The 19,915-nt window shown below is 44.9% G+C and overlaps 7 protein-coding genes across 7 annotated transcripts; 4 read left to right on the top strand and 3 right to left on the bottom strand.

Annotated features, from left to right (window-relative positions):
* Positions 1-619: 619 nt before the first annotated feature.
* Positions 620-1,998, bottom strand: SERLADRAFT_411947 (uncharacterized protein; the record flags this gene model as incomplete). Its single annotated transcript, XM_007324217.1, has 6 exons — positions 620-756; positions 812-1,187; positions 1,241-1,409; positions 1,461-1,713; positions 1,776-1,898; positions 1,959-1,998. The coding sequence occupies 6 exons, from the start codon at positions 1,996-1,998 to the stop codon at positions 620-622; spliced, it is 1,098 nt and encodes a 365-aa protein (XP_007324279.1).
* A 3,261-nt stretch (positions 1,999-5,259) lies between these two features.
* On the top strand, positions 5,260-6,241 carry SERLADRAFT_403272 (uncharacterized protein; the record flags this gene model as incomplete). The annotated part of the gene is made up of 4 exons (XM_007324216.1): positions 5,260-5,896; positions 5,950-5,992; positions 6,041-6,083; positions 6,142-6,241. 2 exons carry the CDS (start codon positions 5,362-5,364, stop codon positions 5,952-5,954), a joined length of 540 nt encoding a protein of 179 aa, XP_007324278.1.
* Positions 6,242-6,998: 757 nt separating this feature from the next.
* On the bottom strand, positions 6,999-9,151 carry SERLADRAFT_480220 (uncharacterized protein; the record flags this gene model as incomplete). The annotated part of the gene is made up of 16 exons (XM_007324215.1): positions 6,999-7,052; positions 7,133-7,281; positions 7,341-7,366; positions 7,431-7,626; positions 7,683-7,781; positions 7,837-7,891; positions 7,955-8,031; positions 8,084-8,116; positions 8,176-8,203; positions 8,252-8,283; positions 8,336-8,432; positions 8,484-8,516; positions 8,573-8,592; positions 8,652-8,661; positions 8,719-8,985; positions 9,049-9,151. The coding sequence occupies 15 exons, from the start codon at positions 8,764-8,766 to the stop codon at positions 7,026-7,028; spliced, it is 930 nt and encodes a 309-aa protein (XP_007324277.1).
* A 438-nt stretch (positions 9,152-9,589) lies between these two features.
* Positions 9,590-10,878, top strand: SERLADRAFT_443589 (uncharacterized protein; the record flags this gene model as incomplete). The annotated part of the gene is made up of 3 exons (XM_007324214.1): positions 9,590-10,189; positions 10,245-10,399; positions 10,464-10,878. The coding sequence occupies 3 exons, from the start codon at positions 9,590-9,592 to the stop codon at positions 10,876-10,878; spliced, it is 1,170 nt and encodes a 389-aa protein (XP_007324276.1).
* Positions 10,879-10,902: 24 nt separating this feature from the next.
* Positions 10,903-13,447, bottom strand: SERLADRAFT_364165 (uncharacterized protein; the record flags this gene model as incomplete). Its single annotated transcript, XM_007324213.1, has 7 exons — positions 10,903-11,426; positions 11,488-12,006; positions 12,061-12,110; positions 12,167-12,571; positions 12,623-13,065; positions 13,117-13,258; positions 13,308-13,447. 7 exons carry the CDS (start codon positions 13,399-13,401, stop codon positions 11,157-11,159), a joined length of 1,923 nt encoding a protein of 640 aa, XP_007324275.1.
* A 735-nt stretch (positions 13,448-14,182) lies between these two features.
* On the top strand, positions 14,183-17,667 carry SERLADRAFT_418667 (uncharacterized protein; the record flags this gene model as incomplete). Its single annotated transcript, XM_007324212.1, has 16 exons — positions 14,183-14,191; positions 14,347-14,398; positions 14,453-14,480; positions 14,537-14,790; positions 14,841-14,902; positions 15,016-15,212; positions 15,272-15,334; positions 15,560-15,579; positions 15,710-15,735; positions 15,798-15,807; positions 15,856-15,947; positions 16,004-16,112; positions 16,170-16,391; positions 16,446-16,651; positions 16,703-16,834; positions 16,887-17,667. 16 exons carry the CDS (start codon positions 14,183-14,185, stop codon positions 17,412-17,414), a joined length of 2,010 nt encoding a protein of 669 aa, XP_007324274.1.
* Positions 17,668-17,771: 104 nt separating this feature from the next.
* On the top strand, positions 17,772-19,898 carry SERLADRAFT_480210 (uncharacterized protein; the record flags this gene model as incomplete). The annotated part of the gene is made up of 11 exons (XM_007324211.1): positions 17,772-17,992; positions 18,042-18,123; positions 18,183-18,301; positions 18,366-18,413; positions 18,476-18,531; positions 18,585-18,607; positions 18,658-18,775; positions 18,827-18,910; positions 18,963-19,107; positions 19,158-19,472; positions 19,529-19,898. 11 exons carry the CDS (start codon positions 17,925-17,927, stop codon positions 19,743-19,745), a joined length of 1,275 nt encoding a protein of 424 aa, XP_007324273.1.
* Positions 19,899-19,915: the final 17 nt, after the last annotated feature.

Here is a 19,915-nt window from a genome sequence, read left to right as displayed (position 1 = left end):
TAGAGTCCTTCTGAGCACTACAGTTTGTGCGTCAGGAGCCTGCTATCACTGGGAACCTCGTCATATTGTCGTTCTCAAACCTACCTTGTGCTACGATTAGCAAGGTAGTGCTCGTCTATACTCGTCACAAAGCCCCTATCCTTCTATCAATTCAACTATCCCTCCTCCTCAAAACCCACACTCATACACCTCTGGGTTTTAATTTGAAGGATCTTCATACATACCACCCCACGAACAACCAGAGCACCCACTGTTCTAGGAGGCAAAGCCCATAAACAAGTTCCGTGGAATCTGGGAGGATTGTGTGTTGGTTTGTTTTTGTGTGTGGTTTTCTAACAACAGTTCTCATCATCAACAACGGCAGCGACACACTCTCCCAGTCAATGCTGCAATTCGCTCTCCAACAAACACAAGGCTGCCTTACCCTTGTTGTGTTGCTCTTTGCAAGCGGACTGTGCATTTCCTGCAGACTGTATTATACCATTCACATCCCTACATGCCATGTCCATTCAGGACAAAGTTCTTGTTCCGTATATTGCTCTCAATCACCACTTTCATTGCATGAATAGTTGGTCTTAGATTTTGCAGGAAGTAAATGGTATACCAAGGATCTACACTACTACTCATCTACTACAGATTCAGACTCCATCTCATTTTCTGACGAGAAACTTGCCACAAGCTGACCATCTTCAAGTAAATCTCTATAGCTCTCACCATGATTACTTGACTGCTCGCCGTCATCCTCGAAGTTGCGGACTGTAATGGTAAGTGTTATATTGCAATCATTCTCACATGTACTTGCACGACATACCTGGGCCATGTCCTTTGTTCACGCCACCCATATAATACGAGCCATCTGGGCGAGGCTTGTCCATCCCATTGGGCAGCTCGTCCATACCATCAAGAAGAACAATTTTGGCCACATCCTTGGTTGTAATGTCTTGCAATCTTGCTAAATCTTGCAACCATTCATCCTGTGCTGCATTGTCTTTATATTGTTCAAACTGGCACAGTAATGCACAGTAAATAGGCCAGACTGTCTCTCTCTCTACGGCTGGATGTCCCATCCCATTGTAAAAAATCTCAGCCAACGCTGAAAACTTCACAGGTACAAGTTCAAAGACTGCATGATCTTTTGGTGCATACAGATTGCGTACATGCTCAACTGCATCTGGGCTCACTATGACCTGCAGAAAGTATTAGGAAATCCTTTGGCAATAATTCCTTAGAATACTATCACCTTACAATCATATGCACCAAAGTCCTCAGGTGTTTCAAAGATGTGGTTGGGAACACCATGTGGTAGTATTTTGTTCTTATCGGCTCGCTTCTGTGTGTTGTTGACACGGTCACAATAGCTGTCTAATTCACATTGGAGCCATGGGATGAAAACCCAGTGAAAAACCATACTAAATTTTGATATTCAGCTGATTAAGTTTTGAATGAAGAATCATGCTTACCGCTGGAGATCAATATCAGCATCATACCAGTTATTCACAACACCCTTGTCCAATATATCTTCAAATCCTAGTATGAATCGGCGGCGCAGTTGAGACCATGCAATTTCTAGTTTTATATTTTTCTTGATTCGCATCCACCTGTGCTGAAGAGTTCCCATTAGTGCTGGGTCGTGCATTTGTCGTAGCATGGTGTGGGCATTGGCAATTCCATAATTCTCAGATCCAGGGTCACTTTGAGTGACGAGAGGCATGGCTAGGTGAGTTTGAGTTGTTTCAATATCTATGGTCCAAGTGGTTCTAACACATACTACGTACCTTCCTGTTCCAGACCAAATTTACTTCGGTCAATTTTTTTGAGGATAAGATCTAAAATCTCTTTGTCGTTCTTCTTCATCTTCCAGTAGTGTAATATGATCTCTTTAATCGTTTCTATTGGTGCTGTATAAAACATTGGTGGTGAGATCATTATCCCAAATCAACAAAAACATTAGCACTAACGGTTGGGCTTGTTTTGGTTCACTAAACCAGTCCTAGCCATCTTGTGAAGAACTGATAATTGGGAATGAAGGTGGAAGGTGACAGTGTATTGTTAAAGGGACAAGCCAATGTGGGGTGGGGCAGGTAGCAGTGAGTCACATTTATTTCATAGATGCAAACTAACTTTCTCCCACATGCTTCGCCTTCTCAGCTGCTTCAATCTTGAAGTTGACTGATTTTGTGCAGATTAAAATTCATATATACGGACATTGCCAGGTTTGCAACCTTTGCCAGATCAATATTTGATGGTAATTCTCAAAGGTGAGCTGCCGTCTCCAGCATCATGATTAAAATTTCTGATATCATACCACGCGCTTTTGTGGCTTGTGGCCTCCAGACATTTTAGCTCAGTTGGGTCTGGCGCCTCTGAGGATCTACAGTGAGTCTCTTATACATGCAATTATCTTGCACCTTGCTTATTACCTGGAGCAGGCATTTATTCGAACCACAATCCATACCACAAAATGCAAGAACTTGAAGAACTTGAAGTCGTAACTCAGTTTACCGAAGACATCCGAGCTCTACAGGCCTCAAAATGCGAGCGACAAGCCTGTGGGATGACAATTGAAGTTGCCAGCCACTATGTCCTCAGTCACAATAGTGCAAAGGCCGGCAAATATGTGTGTGGGTCATGTTATACTCACTACACAAAGAAGCTCAACACCTCTGTCCGCCCCAGTAAGTCCTATTACATTGTAGGGTGTCAAACTCTAAACTATATACTAGGCACTCGCCGTGGGGGGCCAACCAAGGTCCTATTCTCCTCATTAGCTGACAATGGGACTAAACAGCCTACCAAAAGAGATGTTGTATCCACTCTCCCATCTTCTTTACCATCCTCCGCCTGGTCCTCAAGCGAATCTGAGCCCCTTGTTGGCAGCATCAACACTCTCACTGGCCCTGTTCAACCACAGGCTACTTTAAATGCCAGTTCTTCTGGTCAGTTTGGATCCCTTGATCCTGCCAGTATAAACTGTGCAGTTAATATAGCCCAGCGTGACGGTGTGTTCCTATTTTTTTCTCTTTGTTTTTAACTCATTTCCCATGGCCTTAGGTTCCTCAATATGTGTTACACCAATGTCTGTAACAACCAAGAGTTATTTACTCTGGCGCACACAGGAACACACTATAAAGAAGATGATGGGGAGTGGTTACCCCTTAGGCTGCAGTGAGTTAGTTGTGCTAGACAACAGGAGGACTCGCTGAGTCCTTCCCCATGTATTGCTCTTGTATATATACTAAAATACATGAGGTACTGTACAGTTGTAAATAAAGTTCAAAGTCCAATGTCTAGCATGTGACCGGTCACATGATGAGTCTAGACACTGGTCAGGTGATATGTCACATGACTGGTCATGTGACTTGGAAAATAAAAGTAGAAGTACAAAAGTGAAGCGTAAGTAGGTGCTGGTATGTCAATTGTAACAATGTCGACCAGCTTGACACCTTTATCCATAGTGCCTCTCTTTGTTCCAGGTACTAAGTTAATCAATATTATAAGACAATATATAAGTACTAATTACGTCCAATAGACAACTCTCAGGCTGAAATGCGGGCTCATACATATGGACCTCCCAGGCCAAATGTCAACGTACCAAAGGGGTGGAGCACACAATACCAAGAGAACATGCTTGTAAACCCACAACTTTCTAATGCCTATGTCAATCCCCAGCTTACACACAATGATCCTCGGGGCCGAGATGCTGAACAGTTGTTTCCTGGGTCTTTAGGATACACTGTTAATCATCTATATCATAAATATGATGTATCGCAGTTTGCCAAGCGGAGTTATGCAGTGTCAGAAGAGGTTCTGGTTGAGGTAATAGGCATGCATGAAGATGCAGGCAAACCAAAAGGCATGGTAATGAACATCTGTGAAGGTTTTACGTTGGATGCCATGGCCACAGTTGTGCAAGTCAGTATGAAGGCCAGACAAAAACTTCAACCTCAATTTCTCGAAGTCTGTCCAGGGTTTGACTGGCAGTGGGATCAAATGGTTGTGCGAAAAACTATAGGAAATTCATGGCTGGATTTAGGAGACTACCCCTCAGACAGGCCTTACTTCTACGAGCAATGCTTGGTGGATGCAAAGGTGAAAAGTGGTGGTACAATTGGTACAATTGGTACTCAAGTGTTCAAAAAGCCAGCAAAGGCATTTAAGTTGGCGGTGGTTGTGAAGTTGAGGGAATGGGAATGATGGCTTGACTTCACAGAGGAGATAGAGGTACATTTATCATATTAATATATGCATGACTACTGACATAAAAACCACAGAATATAGCATCTAATAATGCTGCGACAGACACCAACTTCCCACTGCAGGCCCCAAACACTGGGTCTGCAATCCCAATGCAACACCAACCATCAAAACCAGCCCAGTACCTTAGAAAAACACATCAGATTCCAACCCAATGGAAAGGGTCAAGTGCAGCTGGAAAGACTCAACACAAACCACCTGAGGCTGGGTCATGGCAGTGAGTTATTGGTATAATTTGCATTTTGTCTTCTGATGACCCTGCTTTTCGCTAGAGTTGTGGAAAATATACAAGATCTTGAGGCGGCAAACAATTTTGATGAGAGATTGGGTCCAACACATTTGCCTGCACCAAAGAGACAGCGAAAGAACACTGTATGTATGGTTTAAAGTTTATGTGTTATTCCCACTGACGGTGTTGACAAAATCGGATAAACCCGGTCTCTGCCAAAGCAGCCATTGTTCTCCATGGAGCATAGCCACCACTCCATGGAGTAACCATTGTTCTCCTAGGAGCACAATTGTACTCCTAGGAGTCATTATACTGTAGCGAGTAGCACCTCCAACTATAAGTAGTAGGGGGTTTAGTATAGGAATACCTCAGTCGTTTCTATAGCCTCTCGGGCAGCGGCTGAGGTATGTTACATTACATTTATTAGAGATCACCTTAAACTAACATCTATTGTAGTTTCACTTAGGTAAATAATAAAGTCATTTCTATAGCCTCTCGAGCAGCAGCTGAGTTTCACTTAGTTTTATTAGGTGTTCATGCTTATGTAGTCATCATCTCCTACAAACCCACAAACACCTCCATCAAAGCGCGATAGAAGGGAGTTTCACTCACCTGATCACATGTGCATGCAAAAGGCTCTTGTCCTCGGCGGATCAGAGACAACTGCTTCCTCCATCAACAGTGAGCACATATTTCATGATTTAAAGATCAAGATACTAATAGTATCATCAGTGTCACTGCTATCAGAAAATATCAACTTCTACCCAGTCCCCAATACTTTCATTGATGAACTATTAGAGGATGACAACAATCAGCGTTTTCATCTACACCCAAAGAATTGTATTCGTGGTGCACTAGATGTATCGTTAAAAGAGTCTATGGGATTCGGGTCCTTCAAAACAACACATGCGGGGTGGTTAACACTTTTCGGATCTGTTAACAATGGCTTGGGCCACAATAGCCCAGAAGAAGTAGCTGTGAAGCGTTTATATCACAAAATCATGGTTGGCAAACAGGGGAAATCATGTTTTGGAACCGGTGCACAATTCTTGATGGATGAGGATAAAAAAGAATTTGCAGTTGGTCGTTACTCGGCAACTGAGGAGTTAAACAAGATCGAAATGGAGGCCAACATCTTATATTGGGCGCAGTCACTCATGTCAATGACCTATGCATTCATTGACAGCACTCTGAAATCATCGTTATCCTCACCCTCCTTCAACATTCCTCGGGTACTATTTGTTAGGGCTGGAGTAGCCATTGCACACACAGGGCTCCACAAAAAAGGCCCGGCTCATTCCCAGACATCGATCAGAGCTGTTTATCTTCTAGAGGAAAAGATAAATGAACATCAAGATGGAGAATTCATCAAGTATATTCATAATTCTGATGCGGCTCCCATGCTGGAGAAAGGTGAGGATAGGTATGAGTTGGCCGAATTCTTGTAATTTACACAACATGTACAGTATGAGAAGACAGGGAAAGCCGTTTATATCTCAGATTTTCAAGGTAAGTACATTCAGGACTGATACTGGTCATACTGTAACTTTGTTTCAGGGAGTAGAAGTCTTCTGTCAGACCCGCAAATCATGACTAATCCGTATGTGTCTTTCAAGGTCTTTTTCTGCGGTTGCTAATGATATATTCTTCGAGTCTAGCGACAAAGTCGGTTTCAATAATGATATGTTCGGAGAAGGAAATGTGCAATCAGCTGTGCTTTCATTTGAGCACGAACATGCCTGTAATAAATATTGCAGATGGTTTGGTCTTCATGTCCTGGTGCCTCAGGGTGATGAAACAAACGAGCTCGAGGGTAATGCTGAAGAGGGTGATGCTGAGGAGGGTGATGCTGAGGAGGGTGATGAGCTCGAGGGTGAAGCGGCTGTTTAATGTCATATAGGTTTCTTCTATGTACATGTCCATGTTAAATATGCAATATGCCTTATGCTTCATTATGACGACAAGTACAAGGAGTATTAAATTGTACGGAAGATAAATCGACGTGTTTGGAGATACTAGTGGTCGAGGTCCTAGTCTCGGTTAGAGAAAGTTGGAGCGACATATGAACCGCGACTGTCCGGCTTTCCATAATTTCTTGGTATACGAGATGCATCTCCAGAGGTGCCTCGGATGACCATCCGTGTGCCTGCGGTTGTCAAAGTTATTTGAAAAGGCCGTAGCCTGCTACTGGTTAATGGCGTCGCTATACTGACTCATGACCGATGGATCACAAACACGAATCAAGTGCCTTCCATCTGATCTTGCTTTGGAAGGTAGTATGCCGATGGCGATAATGTCCTTCAGGTCTCAACGCGAATTTATGTTTTCATCAGACGTAAACGACGTACTTTGGCTAGATTAATACCTACCCCCGGGACCGTCAGTGCACCAGTTGTGCGCACGACTCTTGTCCTGGCTTGGATCACTGCGTACTGTACCTACACACACAACTGTTCATCCTTTCTTATAAAAGCAACGGAGTAACCCGGTACCATCTTTTAGATGTTTTGATTTTAGACAGCAACTTCAACAATGGGCATTTTCATAAAGTTGATAACAGTGGCTCAACCTATATCCAAAATCAAAGTATGAGGGAAAATGACTTGCATGTTGATTGAATCTGATGGGATAGGGGAAATGTAAACATACCATTGAGTCATTGCTATGCAAACGATATAGTAGAAAACGCCAGTGTTTCGTTAGTTCCTCCATAAGGAAGTGTAATATTCGTACTATCTTTTCCCAGCAAATTGAACCAAATCCGCGATGCAAGTATGCTATGCAAGACTCCTTGTAATCTGTCGGAACAGCGTATCAGTATAATCTACGCTACATCCCGAAAGAGAATGCGCGTCACATGTCCAGTAATTGGTTCCATTCCGTCTGATATGCAGAAACAGAGTAAGTTCGATTATTTAAAAATATACTGAAGTTGCGCGTTACTCACCGGAAGAACACATATGACAATGTTTGCCGTAGAAATGGCTTTAATGGAGTCCATAAGTATCCTGACAAGCGCAACGGGGGCCACTCACTAAATAAGGAGATTACATATAATATATTGTCCTGGTATAGGGTATGCGCCAGTTGACTCTTGAAGGATCGTACGAAATCCCTTCGACAGAGATTGAGACCAAGTATAGCTGAGATGTCCAATGGTTCAGTCAAGAATAGGCATGCCATCAGGTTCAGGACTTACACAGCTCAAATATTGCCAGACCTGCGAACTCTACAGCTTCCAAACGATTTGCCGTTGCTTGATAGCAACCTGTCATAGATGGATATGGTGGCGATATGACTGGAGTTTAGTTGATTAGCTTCATAAAAAGCAAGAGCTTAAGGTGGCGCCTTACAGCTATACGAGAGTGTGCCCACTGTAGGCGTTATACAGCCCGAAATAAAAAGGATCTTAAACGCCACAGCAGAGCGTGCGTGTCAGTTCGACGTCGTTTTTAAAATCGAAATATCTACCGAGTAAAGTACGAAAAGTATCATGAATATCCTTCGGTTACGTTCCCATAAAACATAAGTACGAAGAACAAGAAGACCTATTTAACAATACGGTTAGGGTCAGGATAGACACAAAGAACAATTCCGAACCTTCAGCTGCAAGTATACTCAGTATGTTGAGCCCTGCATCAGAGTCAATCAGAACCCGATACGATATAGAAATGATACTAGTGGCCACGAACACGCAATGGTCTTGTAAAGTGGCAGACACTATGCAACGCATCAGACTGGCAGATAGTCTAGAATCGTATTGCTAACCATATCTAGATCTATGTGGGGTGCTAAAGAAACTGCATCTCATATGAGGTTATATATGCTCTAGCTATAAGAGAAACCGCTCACAGTAAAGATCCGCCGATACAGCGATGAAAGGGAGGTAGCGAGCAAACATGAAGATTATACGTGGCGAGGCCCAGGGCGTGAATCTAACGAATTGAATCTGCGGCATTGGATAAGAGCTAGAAACAGAAAACATAAAGCTCAAACGTACATCACACCCAAAAGTTAAGCAATAATCTGAGACCTTGAAAAAGCATGAGCTTATTCACACTGGGCGGAATTTTGAATACAAACACCTACCAGTAGAGCTGCACCGGCGACTTCATACGCAATGGACGTGATTAGCAGGAATAGATAATATAAGCAAAGCCTTGCGCACCCTTGAAATACTGAGGTGTAAATACTTTAAAAATAGGCAAATATTGAAACAATTCAAAGGGTCATACCTTCACTGTTTGAAGATTGGATACTACTGTCAAGCTTACTGATGTCATGATATGAGGGATTTATATGCGACCAGTGCATGTTACTACACTCAAGACCACTTATATATACCGATCTCGATTTAACGACTTTGGAATATTGGACCCTTTATAACATATGTGCTACTAGTATTTCATCGCCATATAGCCTGCTGAGAAAATAAAACACTGCACTGCGTCGGGAATATCTGGTCCAAAATGCAGATAAGTACCAGGGGTTTCGAAGAATTTCTAGAAGCGAGCCAAAAGAAGATCATCGTCTATAGCGATGCGTTGATGGTAAAATCCACATACCTGGGACTATTGGGAGAAGGTAACGTATCCGAAGTGACAAAAGCATTCAAGTTACATAGATTGAAGTAGTACTAGTACTGGTGGTACTAGTACTAGCTGTCATAAACAGTTATTAAACATACTTCCGACGCAAGGAGTTCCGAGTCCGACCAGTCCGACCCCGCCACTGTCACTCACAGGTTTCTTCAACTTGGGTCCTATTCGTGTAATCCACCCTCATTGTTTTGCATAAAAAAGCGCTCGATATCTCTTAAGGCATAGACATCAGCAATTATGTCAATAAAAGAAATCAATCAAGCCTCTCGTTCAGGGAGCTTTCTAGGTATTCTTTGGAGTCGTCCGATTAGCCGACACGAAGCTGAAGCGCTTTAAGTGAGACAGCCACCGATTACTAGGTATGTTTTGGGTGGTCAGAGTACCAGTGGCTTCGTGCTTTATGGTGGCATATGTGGCATGATTTCTGTCAGGTATAAGAACCCTGAACTCTCAGCTATTATACCTGTCTGTACTTTCCTCACTTCTCCCACCATTTCCAAGCGCAATGGAACCCCAGACCTTCCCCGATTCTTCCTCCTCTTCTGCAAACCAAGATATCGGCCGTGACAGCTTTGCCAGGGAGACAAGACAGCCATGCATATCTCATCATGCACCACTTTCTTCGGTTGAACCTCAAGCGGACACAAAATCCAGATATATGTATGCGATCGCCGAACCCAGTCAACATACGATATCTAGGAAGCGATCTCTGAACGAGAGCGGCTGTGAGGATAGTCTGACGACCCACACTCGTCGAAGGATACAGCATTCAGCTCCAGTGTGGCACACTACCGCAACCGAGGCCAGTACCATCAAAGACTGTTCAAGCGATGAAGGCGTCACTGGAGGACCGAATCGAAAGCATGAAGAATCAACTCCCGCTCTGGAGGATAATGCACTCGGTGATCCAACATTTGAACAAGGGCTGGAAACGCCTGTTCGTTATAGTGCTTCGTCGTACTTTCGAGGCGTCGTCGCAGAATCCAATGATGACTCTGTACAATCTGCCGCGAGTGGCTCTGATGAGTTTGATTCGCAAGAAGATGTGTCAGACTTGGAGGACGATCGGCCACGTCCTTCTGAGGTCGTTGATGTTTACTATCCAGTATGTCGATGCCAAAATTGCGCTGACGAACGCAACTAATTTAGACACCCTACAGTCAATTGACGATCAAAACCCAAGACTTTCTATCCCACAGTATGGTATGGACGCTCATGGAAGCAATGTTATAGGCTCTCTCGAAGATCACGAGATGTATAGAATAGCTCTGCATCCTCTACCTATGATGGCTCCCATATACGACACCTCTGATCTGTAAGTAAAAATTACTTTCGAAAAGAAAAAGAACACAACATTGATTCTTTCGTTCTCCCTACAGAGCTCAACATGCTTTCCCCTTGAAAATTGAAATAATCTCTCAAGAACCCCACCACCATCCACCACCAGAAGTCACTAGCGTCGTTTTACGCTCCCAAGTCGAATTCAGGCAACATCAATTCATCCTAGCACCAAAGCACAGGCTCAATTATGTGGACCGGCGCGAGACTACTCTAGAACTGCCCCCGATGATATGGACTCCTTTCGAATGCATAAATGGCGACAAAGGCTTCTTCGCTGAGCACATGGCGCCCATACCCATGGCGATGTTTCCCTACCCAGGATCGACTATCCATATGAGGGCGTATGTGACCGTCAAGAATGGAAACAAATTGTTGTCCTATATTGCTACCGCTGCAGCTACGACTGGACCGATCCAAGTGCTTGGAATTTTCCCGCCAGTACAATACAACTAACGGAGCACTCGCACTTTTTCAAATGTAATTGCAAACACTGGTATCATGTATATTTTGGAGGGGGAAGAGAAAAGAGTTCCTTAAATAAATCAATGCCGTATTGAATAAAGATGCTGCATACGTGGAAAGGGGGAGGCAAAAAAGTACAACATAGAAAACACTCTAGTTAGAATAGATGAACACTTTACGATCCGAACAGACAAATAATACAATTACATGTGACAAGGAAAACATCTAGATGATAGCAACTATCAGGTCCGTGAGTGGTAACAGCAATTCTACTCGGCGCCGCCAGCGAGCTCGAGAATTAGTCGGCATGCGACGTCCATAAATACAAAAGGCGACACGACCTCGTCTTCTTTGACGGTGTCCTTATCTTTCAGCGAGCGGCCAGACTCTGAGCTCGTCTCGGGCATGAAGACATCTGGGTTTGCCATGTCAAACTTGCCAGCACCAGGCTCGGTCGAAGCTTTATAAGTTTTTTTGTGGTGGAAGTCCACGAGATAGTTTATGGAGTCAACCATGTAGAGTTGTAGGTTCATCAATATCTGAGAATATGATTTTGTAATCAGTACGCAATAGACTGGATGAAAGACTATAGAATTTTACCACAACATCTTGCACTCGCGCTCTAGTCTCTACAAAATAAACACTGGCAGCGGCTTTGAGGTCAACGTAATTCCCGTCGAGCTCTCTTGCCCTCTCTATCCTAGCTCCGTCGTGGCGGTGGTGTCTTATACCTCCCAACCCGCCAAGGTTTCTCTTTTCCTTCCATTCCATGCCTAGGGCCTTCAATGTTCTATAGATCTCTAACATGACTTCCATAGGAGGTGACCGACTTCGAATGCCGAAATGCCATTTCGTTCGATGCTGCTTCTTCTCCTTCACAGGGAACGACCGTTTGGCGTTAGCATAAGAAGCGAGATGGTGTTGTTCTGGAAGTTGTTCGGGGAGAGATGAATTTAATACTGCGAAATTATTGATTTCGGTGTCTATGGGAGGTGTCGAGAAGTCGAGGCCATCGTCAATTTCGTCATCGTCATATTCTCCGTTGAATTCGGCTTCGAAAGGGTTCTCCTCCATATCACCACCGGGTGACAGAACGCTAGGCGATAGTGTATTTCGAGGCTGTGATAGTCTATTCGAATCAACAGAGACGAAAAACTCCACAGGTGTACTTACATCCATAGCGGCAAGTTGAGCATCCCGTTCCTGTTCTTCAAATTCTGCCACTGGTATTCGTGCCAGTTAGTGGCGATGAAGATGGGTAACAAACATGGATACGTACAATCTCGTCCCAGTCTGCGTTTGTCACGCAGTAGCATGTATGCAACCTTCACAGCGTTGCCTTGTACACCATCGTCTCGACGCAAACACTCCCATATATCATCCCTGTCTACTCCTTCCATACGCTTTGACAGTTCATCGACAACATCTTCTTCGATGCGTCCGAGGCCATCGATTATCTCAAAGTCGAGAACCTTCGGTGGGGTGACAAGAGATGAAAGTGTGCCCAGAACAGGGCCTGGAGGGGGAGGAAGCGGAGTGAGGTAGCGCGGTAGATCGGTTTTGAAAAATGGGTGCTGTGTTATCTCTGGAACGGTTATCCGCTTGACCGGATCGACGGCCAGCATGGAGACAATCAGCCCTCGGGCATCCGCACCCAAATAAGAAGGCATATGATAGCTTCCCTCTGAAGATTAAATTTAACGTTGAGTCTAGAAGCAGTAATGGATTGACGCACGGCTAATTTTGGTGAATAGTGTCTGGACATCGTCATCTTCGAAGGGAAGGCGTCCACATAGCATAACATATAGGATGACACCGCAGCTCCAGACGTCTATCTCTGGACCAGTGTATAGACCACCTCGGATGACTTCGGGAGCGGCATAATTCGGGCTACCGCAGCTGGTCTTTAGGAAATCGCCATCTTTTATCTCGTTTGATAGACCAAAGTCGGCAATTTTGACATTGAGATCGTCGTCTAACAAGACGTTCTCGGGTTTGAGGTCTCGATGAACGATCTTGAGTTTGTGACTATATTCGATACCAGAAATCAGCTGCTGGAAGAAGCGCCGAGCACGATGCTCGGGCATGCGGCCATTTGCGACTATATAATTGAATAATTCCCCACCAGCGAACTCCAAGACGATGATGATATCTGTCGGGGTAGAGATGACTTCGTAGCTACAGAGGTGTCACCGAATATCGGGAGGTGAGATACAAGGGTGTACATACAGTTTGATTATGTGAGGATGTCTGAGGGTGCGCATATACTCGACCTCACGCTGAACCCGTGTTTTTGTTCTTGTCATATGGATTACGGCCTTTGATATATACTTCATTGCGACCTTTTGGCCTGTGATGGTGTGCAAGGCCACTGGAAAAGAGGTTCGAGAGGGCAAGGAGGATCGATTGAGAATACGCACTTTTGACTTTTCCAAATGTGCCCTCTGCGATGTCCTGTATGACGGTGTACTCGCCGAGCTTTGAAGCTGGGAACATGGTTTGTTGGTCGCTCATGGCGGTAGACGCTGGCTTTCGTCGGGTTCCAGTATCGGTTCTGCGCGAGTTTTGCGGGGCAAAAATTGAAATCTCCTGTTCCAAGCTCATCTTCCCTGTTACGTACAGGCTCCCTCGGGTTAAGGTTCGGTCGGCCTTTGCCGCGGCTCCATCGGGGCAGCATCACCGCCATTCCGTCGGCCTGTCTTCTTATCGTTCTATACGTCCAACAGCCGTCTTCAGTCGTTATCGCAATCCACTCGCAGTATCACCGCATGTCGTCCACAGATCAACGCTAGTCCTCACAGCCATCCCCTCACTCCAACGAAGACTCACAGCACAGGCCTTGATTGTCGCGATGTTGCATCTTGGTGGACACGGATGGCGCTCATGTAGCCCTATTCGATCGGTCTCTTACCAGTTTCATATTTCTGGATAAAATCTTCACGTCCAACGTGCTGCGGTGGTCTGTGCACCAAATACTGTACACTGTATTGAATTTTATCCATGTATTTGTTCAAGCAATGAGTCGGTGACGCAACCGCTTGGTCTCGGCAGCGACGTACTTAAGACAAGGCTGTGAAACTGTATTTGTAAGCGAGGACTGCCACTTTCAGTCTTCCACTCGCTCTTAGGGTCATACTTTCACTTAGTCCATCTACTGCATTTCACCCTATTTCTCGGTCCCTAATCCCTCGTCCTTCTCTTCTGTATATTCTATGAGTCCCAGGTCTGTAGATAACAAAGGGGGCGAACAAAAAGAACGCAGACGTCCTGGTCGAGTTCCAACTTCTTGCGCTGAATGTCGACGGTGCGCTAGTGCCTTACATTCCATATTGGCCCGTCTCATCATTTTAGCCGTTGCTGTGAATCCCCCATAGACTTAAACTTCGATGTGATCGCAAGGTAGAGTTCTCGTATTTGTCGTCGATTTTTTCCATTTTAAATCCTATTCGTTCGCCATAGGTTCCTTGCGAGACCTGCGTCAAACGAGGATGTGGTGCAATCTGTCCCAATGGTACGTTCACATCACACTTGTTACATTCGTTCACTGTAAATCTGCTACCTTTAGGATCCTTGACATCAGGGAAGGGCAATCGGTAAGCGTTCACTCTGTATTATCTAGTGTACCTTGAGTCGACCTCACTTCCCATAGTCTGGTACTTGCCAATACAGAAGAACTACATAGCAAAATCGAAGGTCTGACCTCTCGAATTCGAGAGCTAGAAGATGCTTTAAGAATTGTGCAAGCTGAAATATCTGACCGGCCCCATCCCCTTTTACAAAACAACATTGCTGACCTTTTACGTGACACTACTTCGGCGACAAATGTCCCTGAATTATCCCAAAATGATCCACAAGTGCCTCCTTCAGACAAATCAGAAAATGAAGCTGTCCTTGATGCCTTTGGTATAATTTATGGCTCTCTTTATCATACTTTTCATTCATGTCTCTTAAAGGCACACTTACAATTGGGACAAGAGGAGAGACAACGTTCCTGGGAGGTACTGCGCGCTCGGAGGTAAGTCCCATCTCACCATGCAAGGCTTTGGCGCTACTAAGACTCGCCATAGTATCTATTACAGGTGACATCTCTTCATAACCCCATGTGGCTCCTCTTATACTCCCCTATAGCCTCCCCTCAAGTCTGCATCACTGCCCATTACATTATCATTCCCAAGACTATCCAAACCAATAATAGACGCATGGTTACCTGAGTCTGATCTTGCTCCTGTTGATCATGAACTACGCAAGCAAGTTTTTGGCTTACTCCCGTCTCTATCGGAAGCCATCCGTCTGTGTGACATATATCTCGAGTATGGCCAGATGATGTAAGTTTATTCTCTTCTATATTCGGCCCGTTGGTTTAGGCTTAGCGTCTCATCCGCAGGTGGCATTCCATCTCACGGGCAGAGCTTTTCGATGAGTTGCTTGCCGGTATTTATCGCGCTGAGTATGCATTTGACTCGACTAGGCGCTACATCTTGAACTCAAAAAATTTAATCAAGCTCATATGACACGATCAGTAATCCCAATCTTCTCTCTTTGTTGTTCATCATCTTTGCATTGGCCGCTCTCTTCGACTTCGATCGTCCCGCATATTCAGTTGATGCTCAAGAATACTATGTGTTATCTCGGGTATCTATGAATTTTGTGTCACCATGCACTCAAACTACAGTGCATACTGTGCAGTGTTTGGTACGTCCATCATAACTTGTACAGCATCAACATTCTCATTATAATGCCGGTTCATCGTAGTTACATATAGTGGAGTATCTAGATTTGAGTGATCTCCAAATGGATTCCAGTAGACCATATATATTTATAGGGTTAGCGGTGAAATTAGGTTACAGGGTTAGTCCCAGTTTCGAAACCTCACTTTCTGGTTCTGACGCTCGCAACAATTTTTAATGTAGATTGGGCTTCGTACGTGCTCACAGTTGTTTCGATAGACTGACTCTAACCTATCACCAGATTTGCATAGTGCGAGGTGGAAGCTAGATGATTCTATTGTGCAGAGAAGAAGCTCGGTGTTCTGGCAGCTTTTCTCGTTGGATACATGGCAGGTACATATCCCTCGGTACTCAACTTGGCTCGTTGATTTGATCTCTATATATGGCAGAGTTTCTTTGCTGGAAGGCCCCCTTGTATGTCTCCAGACTGGATCGATTGTCCCTTCCCCGAGGACAGCAATGAGGTTATCGGCGAAAACGGTCAGAAGGAAATGAGCTGTAAGTCGTCGATGTATGGTCCGCTAATGATGAAACGTAATCAACTATTTTGCAAAGGGCGCATATGGTCTTGCAAATTTACCAAACTCCTGCATCATGTCATGACTACTGCACTTGGCAGTCATCCGCCAAGCTACAGTACTGTTCTTGAGCTGGATCGGAAGATACGAGACTTTCCTATACCGCCACATTTGCGACCGAAGTGTGAGGAGAACATACCGCCTCCTTCGATCACGTTTCATGTACAGCGTCAGATTCTGTTGGCAGTAAAAGAAGCGAGTACGTGCTATAATAACCTCTTTATGAGCTTATTTTTGACTTGTTTGATTATAGCACTACTGAACCTCCATCGTTTCTACTTTGCTCAAGCGCTTCAGGAACAACCAAGGGATCTCTTGAAACACAAATATGGACCGTCAGTCATGGCAGCGTATCGTTCTGCATGGAGGTTGATTGAGGGCCATGCTCACGCGATGAAAGCCCTCCCACGCATATTCGCTCGAATTAATTTATTTTGGTCTCACTCGCTGTCCGCTGCTGTGCGATACATTTTCATTCATGTTGTGTCAGTGGCGCTAATTTTTGTGCAGATCGTCATGTGCATGATTGTAACTCGTTCTCCAACGTCAAGTATGGCTGCTTCTTCACTGCGCGAACTAGATGTGGTCCATGATGTTTTCCGACAAGCTGCTCCGACTTCTCGTCCAGCTGCTAATCTTCTGGTGGGCAGGACATTTTGTATATTTTAGGGTTGATTCTGATTTGGCTGCTTAGGATTCAATCACGAAGATATGGGAGAAAGGACACGAGGCTGTTGACTACCCGGATACTGAAGATCCATACTGTTTGTCAGAGCTCGATCGATTGGGTGGAGGGAAGACTCACTTGATCTCGAGTCCTGCTGCAACTCCGCCTGCGGTTTCACCTCCTTCCACTGCATCCGAAGGCGATTCATCCAGCTCAAGCCAATCAGGCTGGGGAGGAGCAGAATTTCCGAACACGATGCATCCACGCATCATGCAAGACATGAGGGTATTCGACGGTTTTGAGCCATCCCCATTCAGTGCTGGCGTCTTGGAATACACAAACCCGGAGTCCTTCCTGCAGGCGATGAGCGATGTGCAATTCAGTGGTCCGAATATATTTGGGAGCGAGATCTATAATGGTCAGCCTCAGAATGTAGCCAACTTCAACCCGCAGGCGCATCAGTTTGTGGCGAATGGGGTGGGGCCGGCGTTTTTGCAGGATGCCCCTGTGCTTGATTCGGCGTGGCAGAGCTTTGTGGAGCAATTGGGTTTTTGACAGGTCTTGGTTCAAGGGGGTTGTTCAGTTTTGCTTTTTTTCCCCTGACGCTTTACTGATTTTCTGATTTTCTTTCTCTTGTCACCTGGCTATAGTAATATACACGTAGATAGGTTTTTGTAGCATTCTGGCTAGCTAGGTCTGAATATTTTGTATCCGGATTTTCTATTCAATTGGCGATTTGCACTACTGTACTGTATCATGTATCGTAATAGCGTGCTGAATGGAAGTAATAAAGGATGGGCCGACTAACCCCTTTGAGTAACTGCGATGCCAGGAACGATGTCATTGGCTGGTGACGCACGTGCGAGGCTTTTAGGAAATTTTGTTTTGGTTCACTCCGGTGACAGGCTCTTCGACCGAGGCGCTTGACCAGGAGCGTGCAGGCAGTTCTTTAGAGTCTCAGACCTCCTCTTTCTGTATTTACACCTGGGCTCCATCGACAGTGTGTTTCGGACTAAAAACCGTCTCTTTGGACCTTTGAACGGACTGGGCTCTGACGCGACTGCTATGGGGTACTATATTTCACAATCAGCTCTCAAAAACTTGAAAAAATATGCATATAAAGGTGTAGACAAGTGAGTGTTGTCTGTCAGATGTTTCCTTGCCCTTTTGACGCGCATCAAGATCGTTGGTTTCGCGCTATGTATTGAGCCCATACTGGAACTGGTTCATCAAGCTCTGGCCTCTCACGGTGGCTCCCAATACGGTGAGTCGACTCTATTCAGATAGCAAAAAGCTTCCGTCTCAGATGCGAACGATGCACAGATAACGCTACTTGGACTTTTGATCGTTGTGTTCAACCTTGGTACGCTACTCTACTATGACCCCTTGTATTATACGGAGAAAGATGGAGCGACGGGTCCACCGAGGTGGATATATTTTACGTGAGTTCCGGGTGCTTGGCGGTGTGGAGCGGATCTCGTTAATGTCGATGTTCGTTGTTATTAGCTGGGCTGTTGGTTTGTTTTTGTATCAGAGTTTTGATGCCGTCGATGGGTGAGATGGTCGGTTTTTTTGCAGTGTTTACTCACGTTTACTGAAGTAAATGCGCGATAAAGGAAACAAGCCCGACGCACAGGGATGGCTGGCCCTCTGGGAGAGATGTTTGATCATGGTGAGCTACTAGTGATGTTTATTGCGGTACTTCACACTGAGAAAGGTTATCAGGATGCGATGCGATAAATACTACAGTAAGCAGCATCTGGTACCACAAAAGCGTAACGTCTAACGAATCTTTTAGTTGGAAGTCGTCTTGGCGGCGCGCGCTCTTAACTTGGGTCGCTCTTGGTGGACTGTGGCATCGCAATGCGCTACTCTCGCGAACTTCTATCTAACCACTTGGGAAGAGTACTACACAGGTATGAGTGTTAGAGCATATGTCTCGGCAGTTTCTTAGAACGTGCTTTTAGGGCAACTTTACCTAGGAGTGTTTTCTGGACCGGTCGAAGGTATCCTCATGATCGTGGCTATCTATGTGATAACTGGACTTTTTGGTAAAGCGCGCAGCTTGATGTGGTGTTTGGTTGTGATTAACTCGTTTATCAGGCACTTCTTTCTGGGACCAGAGGATACTCACGTTCACTAGACTTGATCGGATCCCTCGGATAGCTAGTTCTATTCCCAACCTCCCCCTCAACGAGTCCTTTATGGTGTTCGGGGCTTTTGGTCTAGCATTCAATATACTTTCCAGGTATGCGTTTTCCTCGTGGCTCTCTCAGTTTCGTGACTAATGATGTACAGTTATCGCAATGTACACAAGGCGAGAAAACTAGCTGGAAAATCAGCTTTGAAGCCATTATTATATCTGTTGCCCTACGTGGTATCGGTCGTCATCCAGATATCATGGCTACTCAGCCCTTCGTACCACGAATCTGCGATTATCAAATCTCCCCTCTTCTTGCCTTTCGTCTTTGCATGGGGCCTTCAGTTCGCACACCAAGTTGGTAGGATGATTTTGGCGCATGTCACGAGCACGCGTTTTCCTTGGTGGCATACGATGTGGATTTGGAGTATTGTTGGCGCTGTGGATGCTAACTTGCCACACATTCTCCATAGGTAAGATGGTATTTTAGTGAGCTGTTTTTTTTTGGCTTACTGGCTTTTATCTATAGACCCCCCTTGATACAGTCCTCACCAAAGAGGACTGCGATCTTTGTCTATCTGACTCTAGCTGTTTCGTTTTTGACCTACGCTCGGTTCTGCGCCTTCGTCATCAAAGACATCACCGAGTATCTAGGAATTGCTTGTTTTACCGTTCGGAAGAAGGATGCTGGAGGTGTATGGCGTGACACTAGCGATATTCATGACATCGACGTCAAGAGAATATGATATGACGACCCGGACTTGGACCTAGTACAGGAGAAGTGACTCGTAAAATTGATACCTAGTGGAAAATCTTGTTACATTGCTTTGGATACATGTCTAGTCTATGTTTTAGATGTATATATCATCAGTAATATTAATGTTATGCTCCTGTCCACACATGTTTTTCTGAGTTC

The sequence above is a fragment of the Serpula lacrymans genome (genome assembly GCF_000218685.1).
Source record: "Serpula lacrymans var. lacrymans S7.9 unplaced genomic scaffold SERLAscaffold_18, whole genome shotgun sequence".
Lineage (NCBI taxonomy): Eukaryota > Fungi > Basidiomycota > Agaricomycetes > Boletales > Serpulaceae > Serpula > Serpula lacrymans.
The sequence above is the reverse complement of the archived record's forward strand: the minus strand, read 5'-3'. Positions and strand labels throughout refer to the sequence as shown.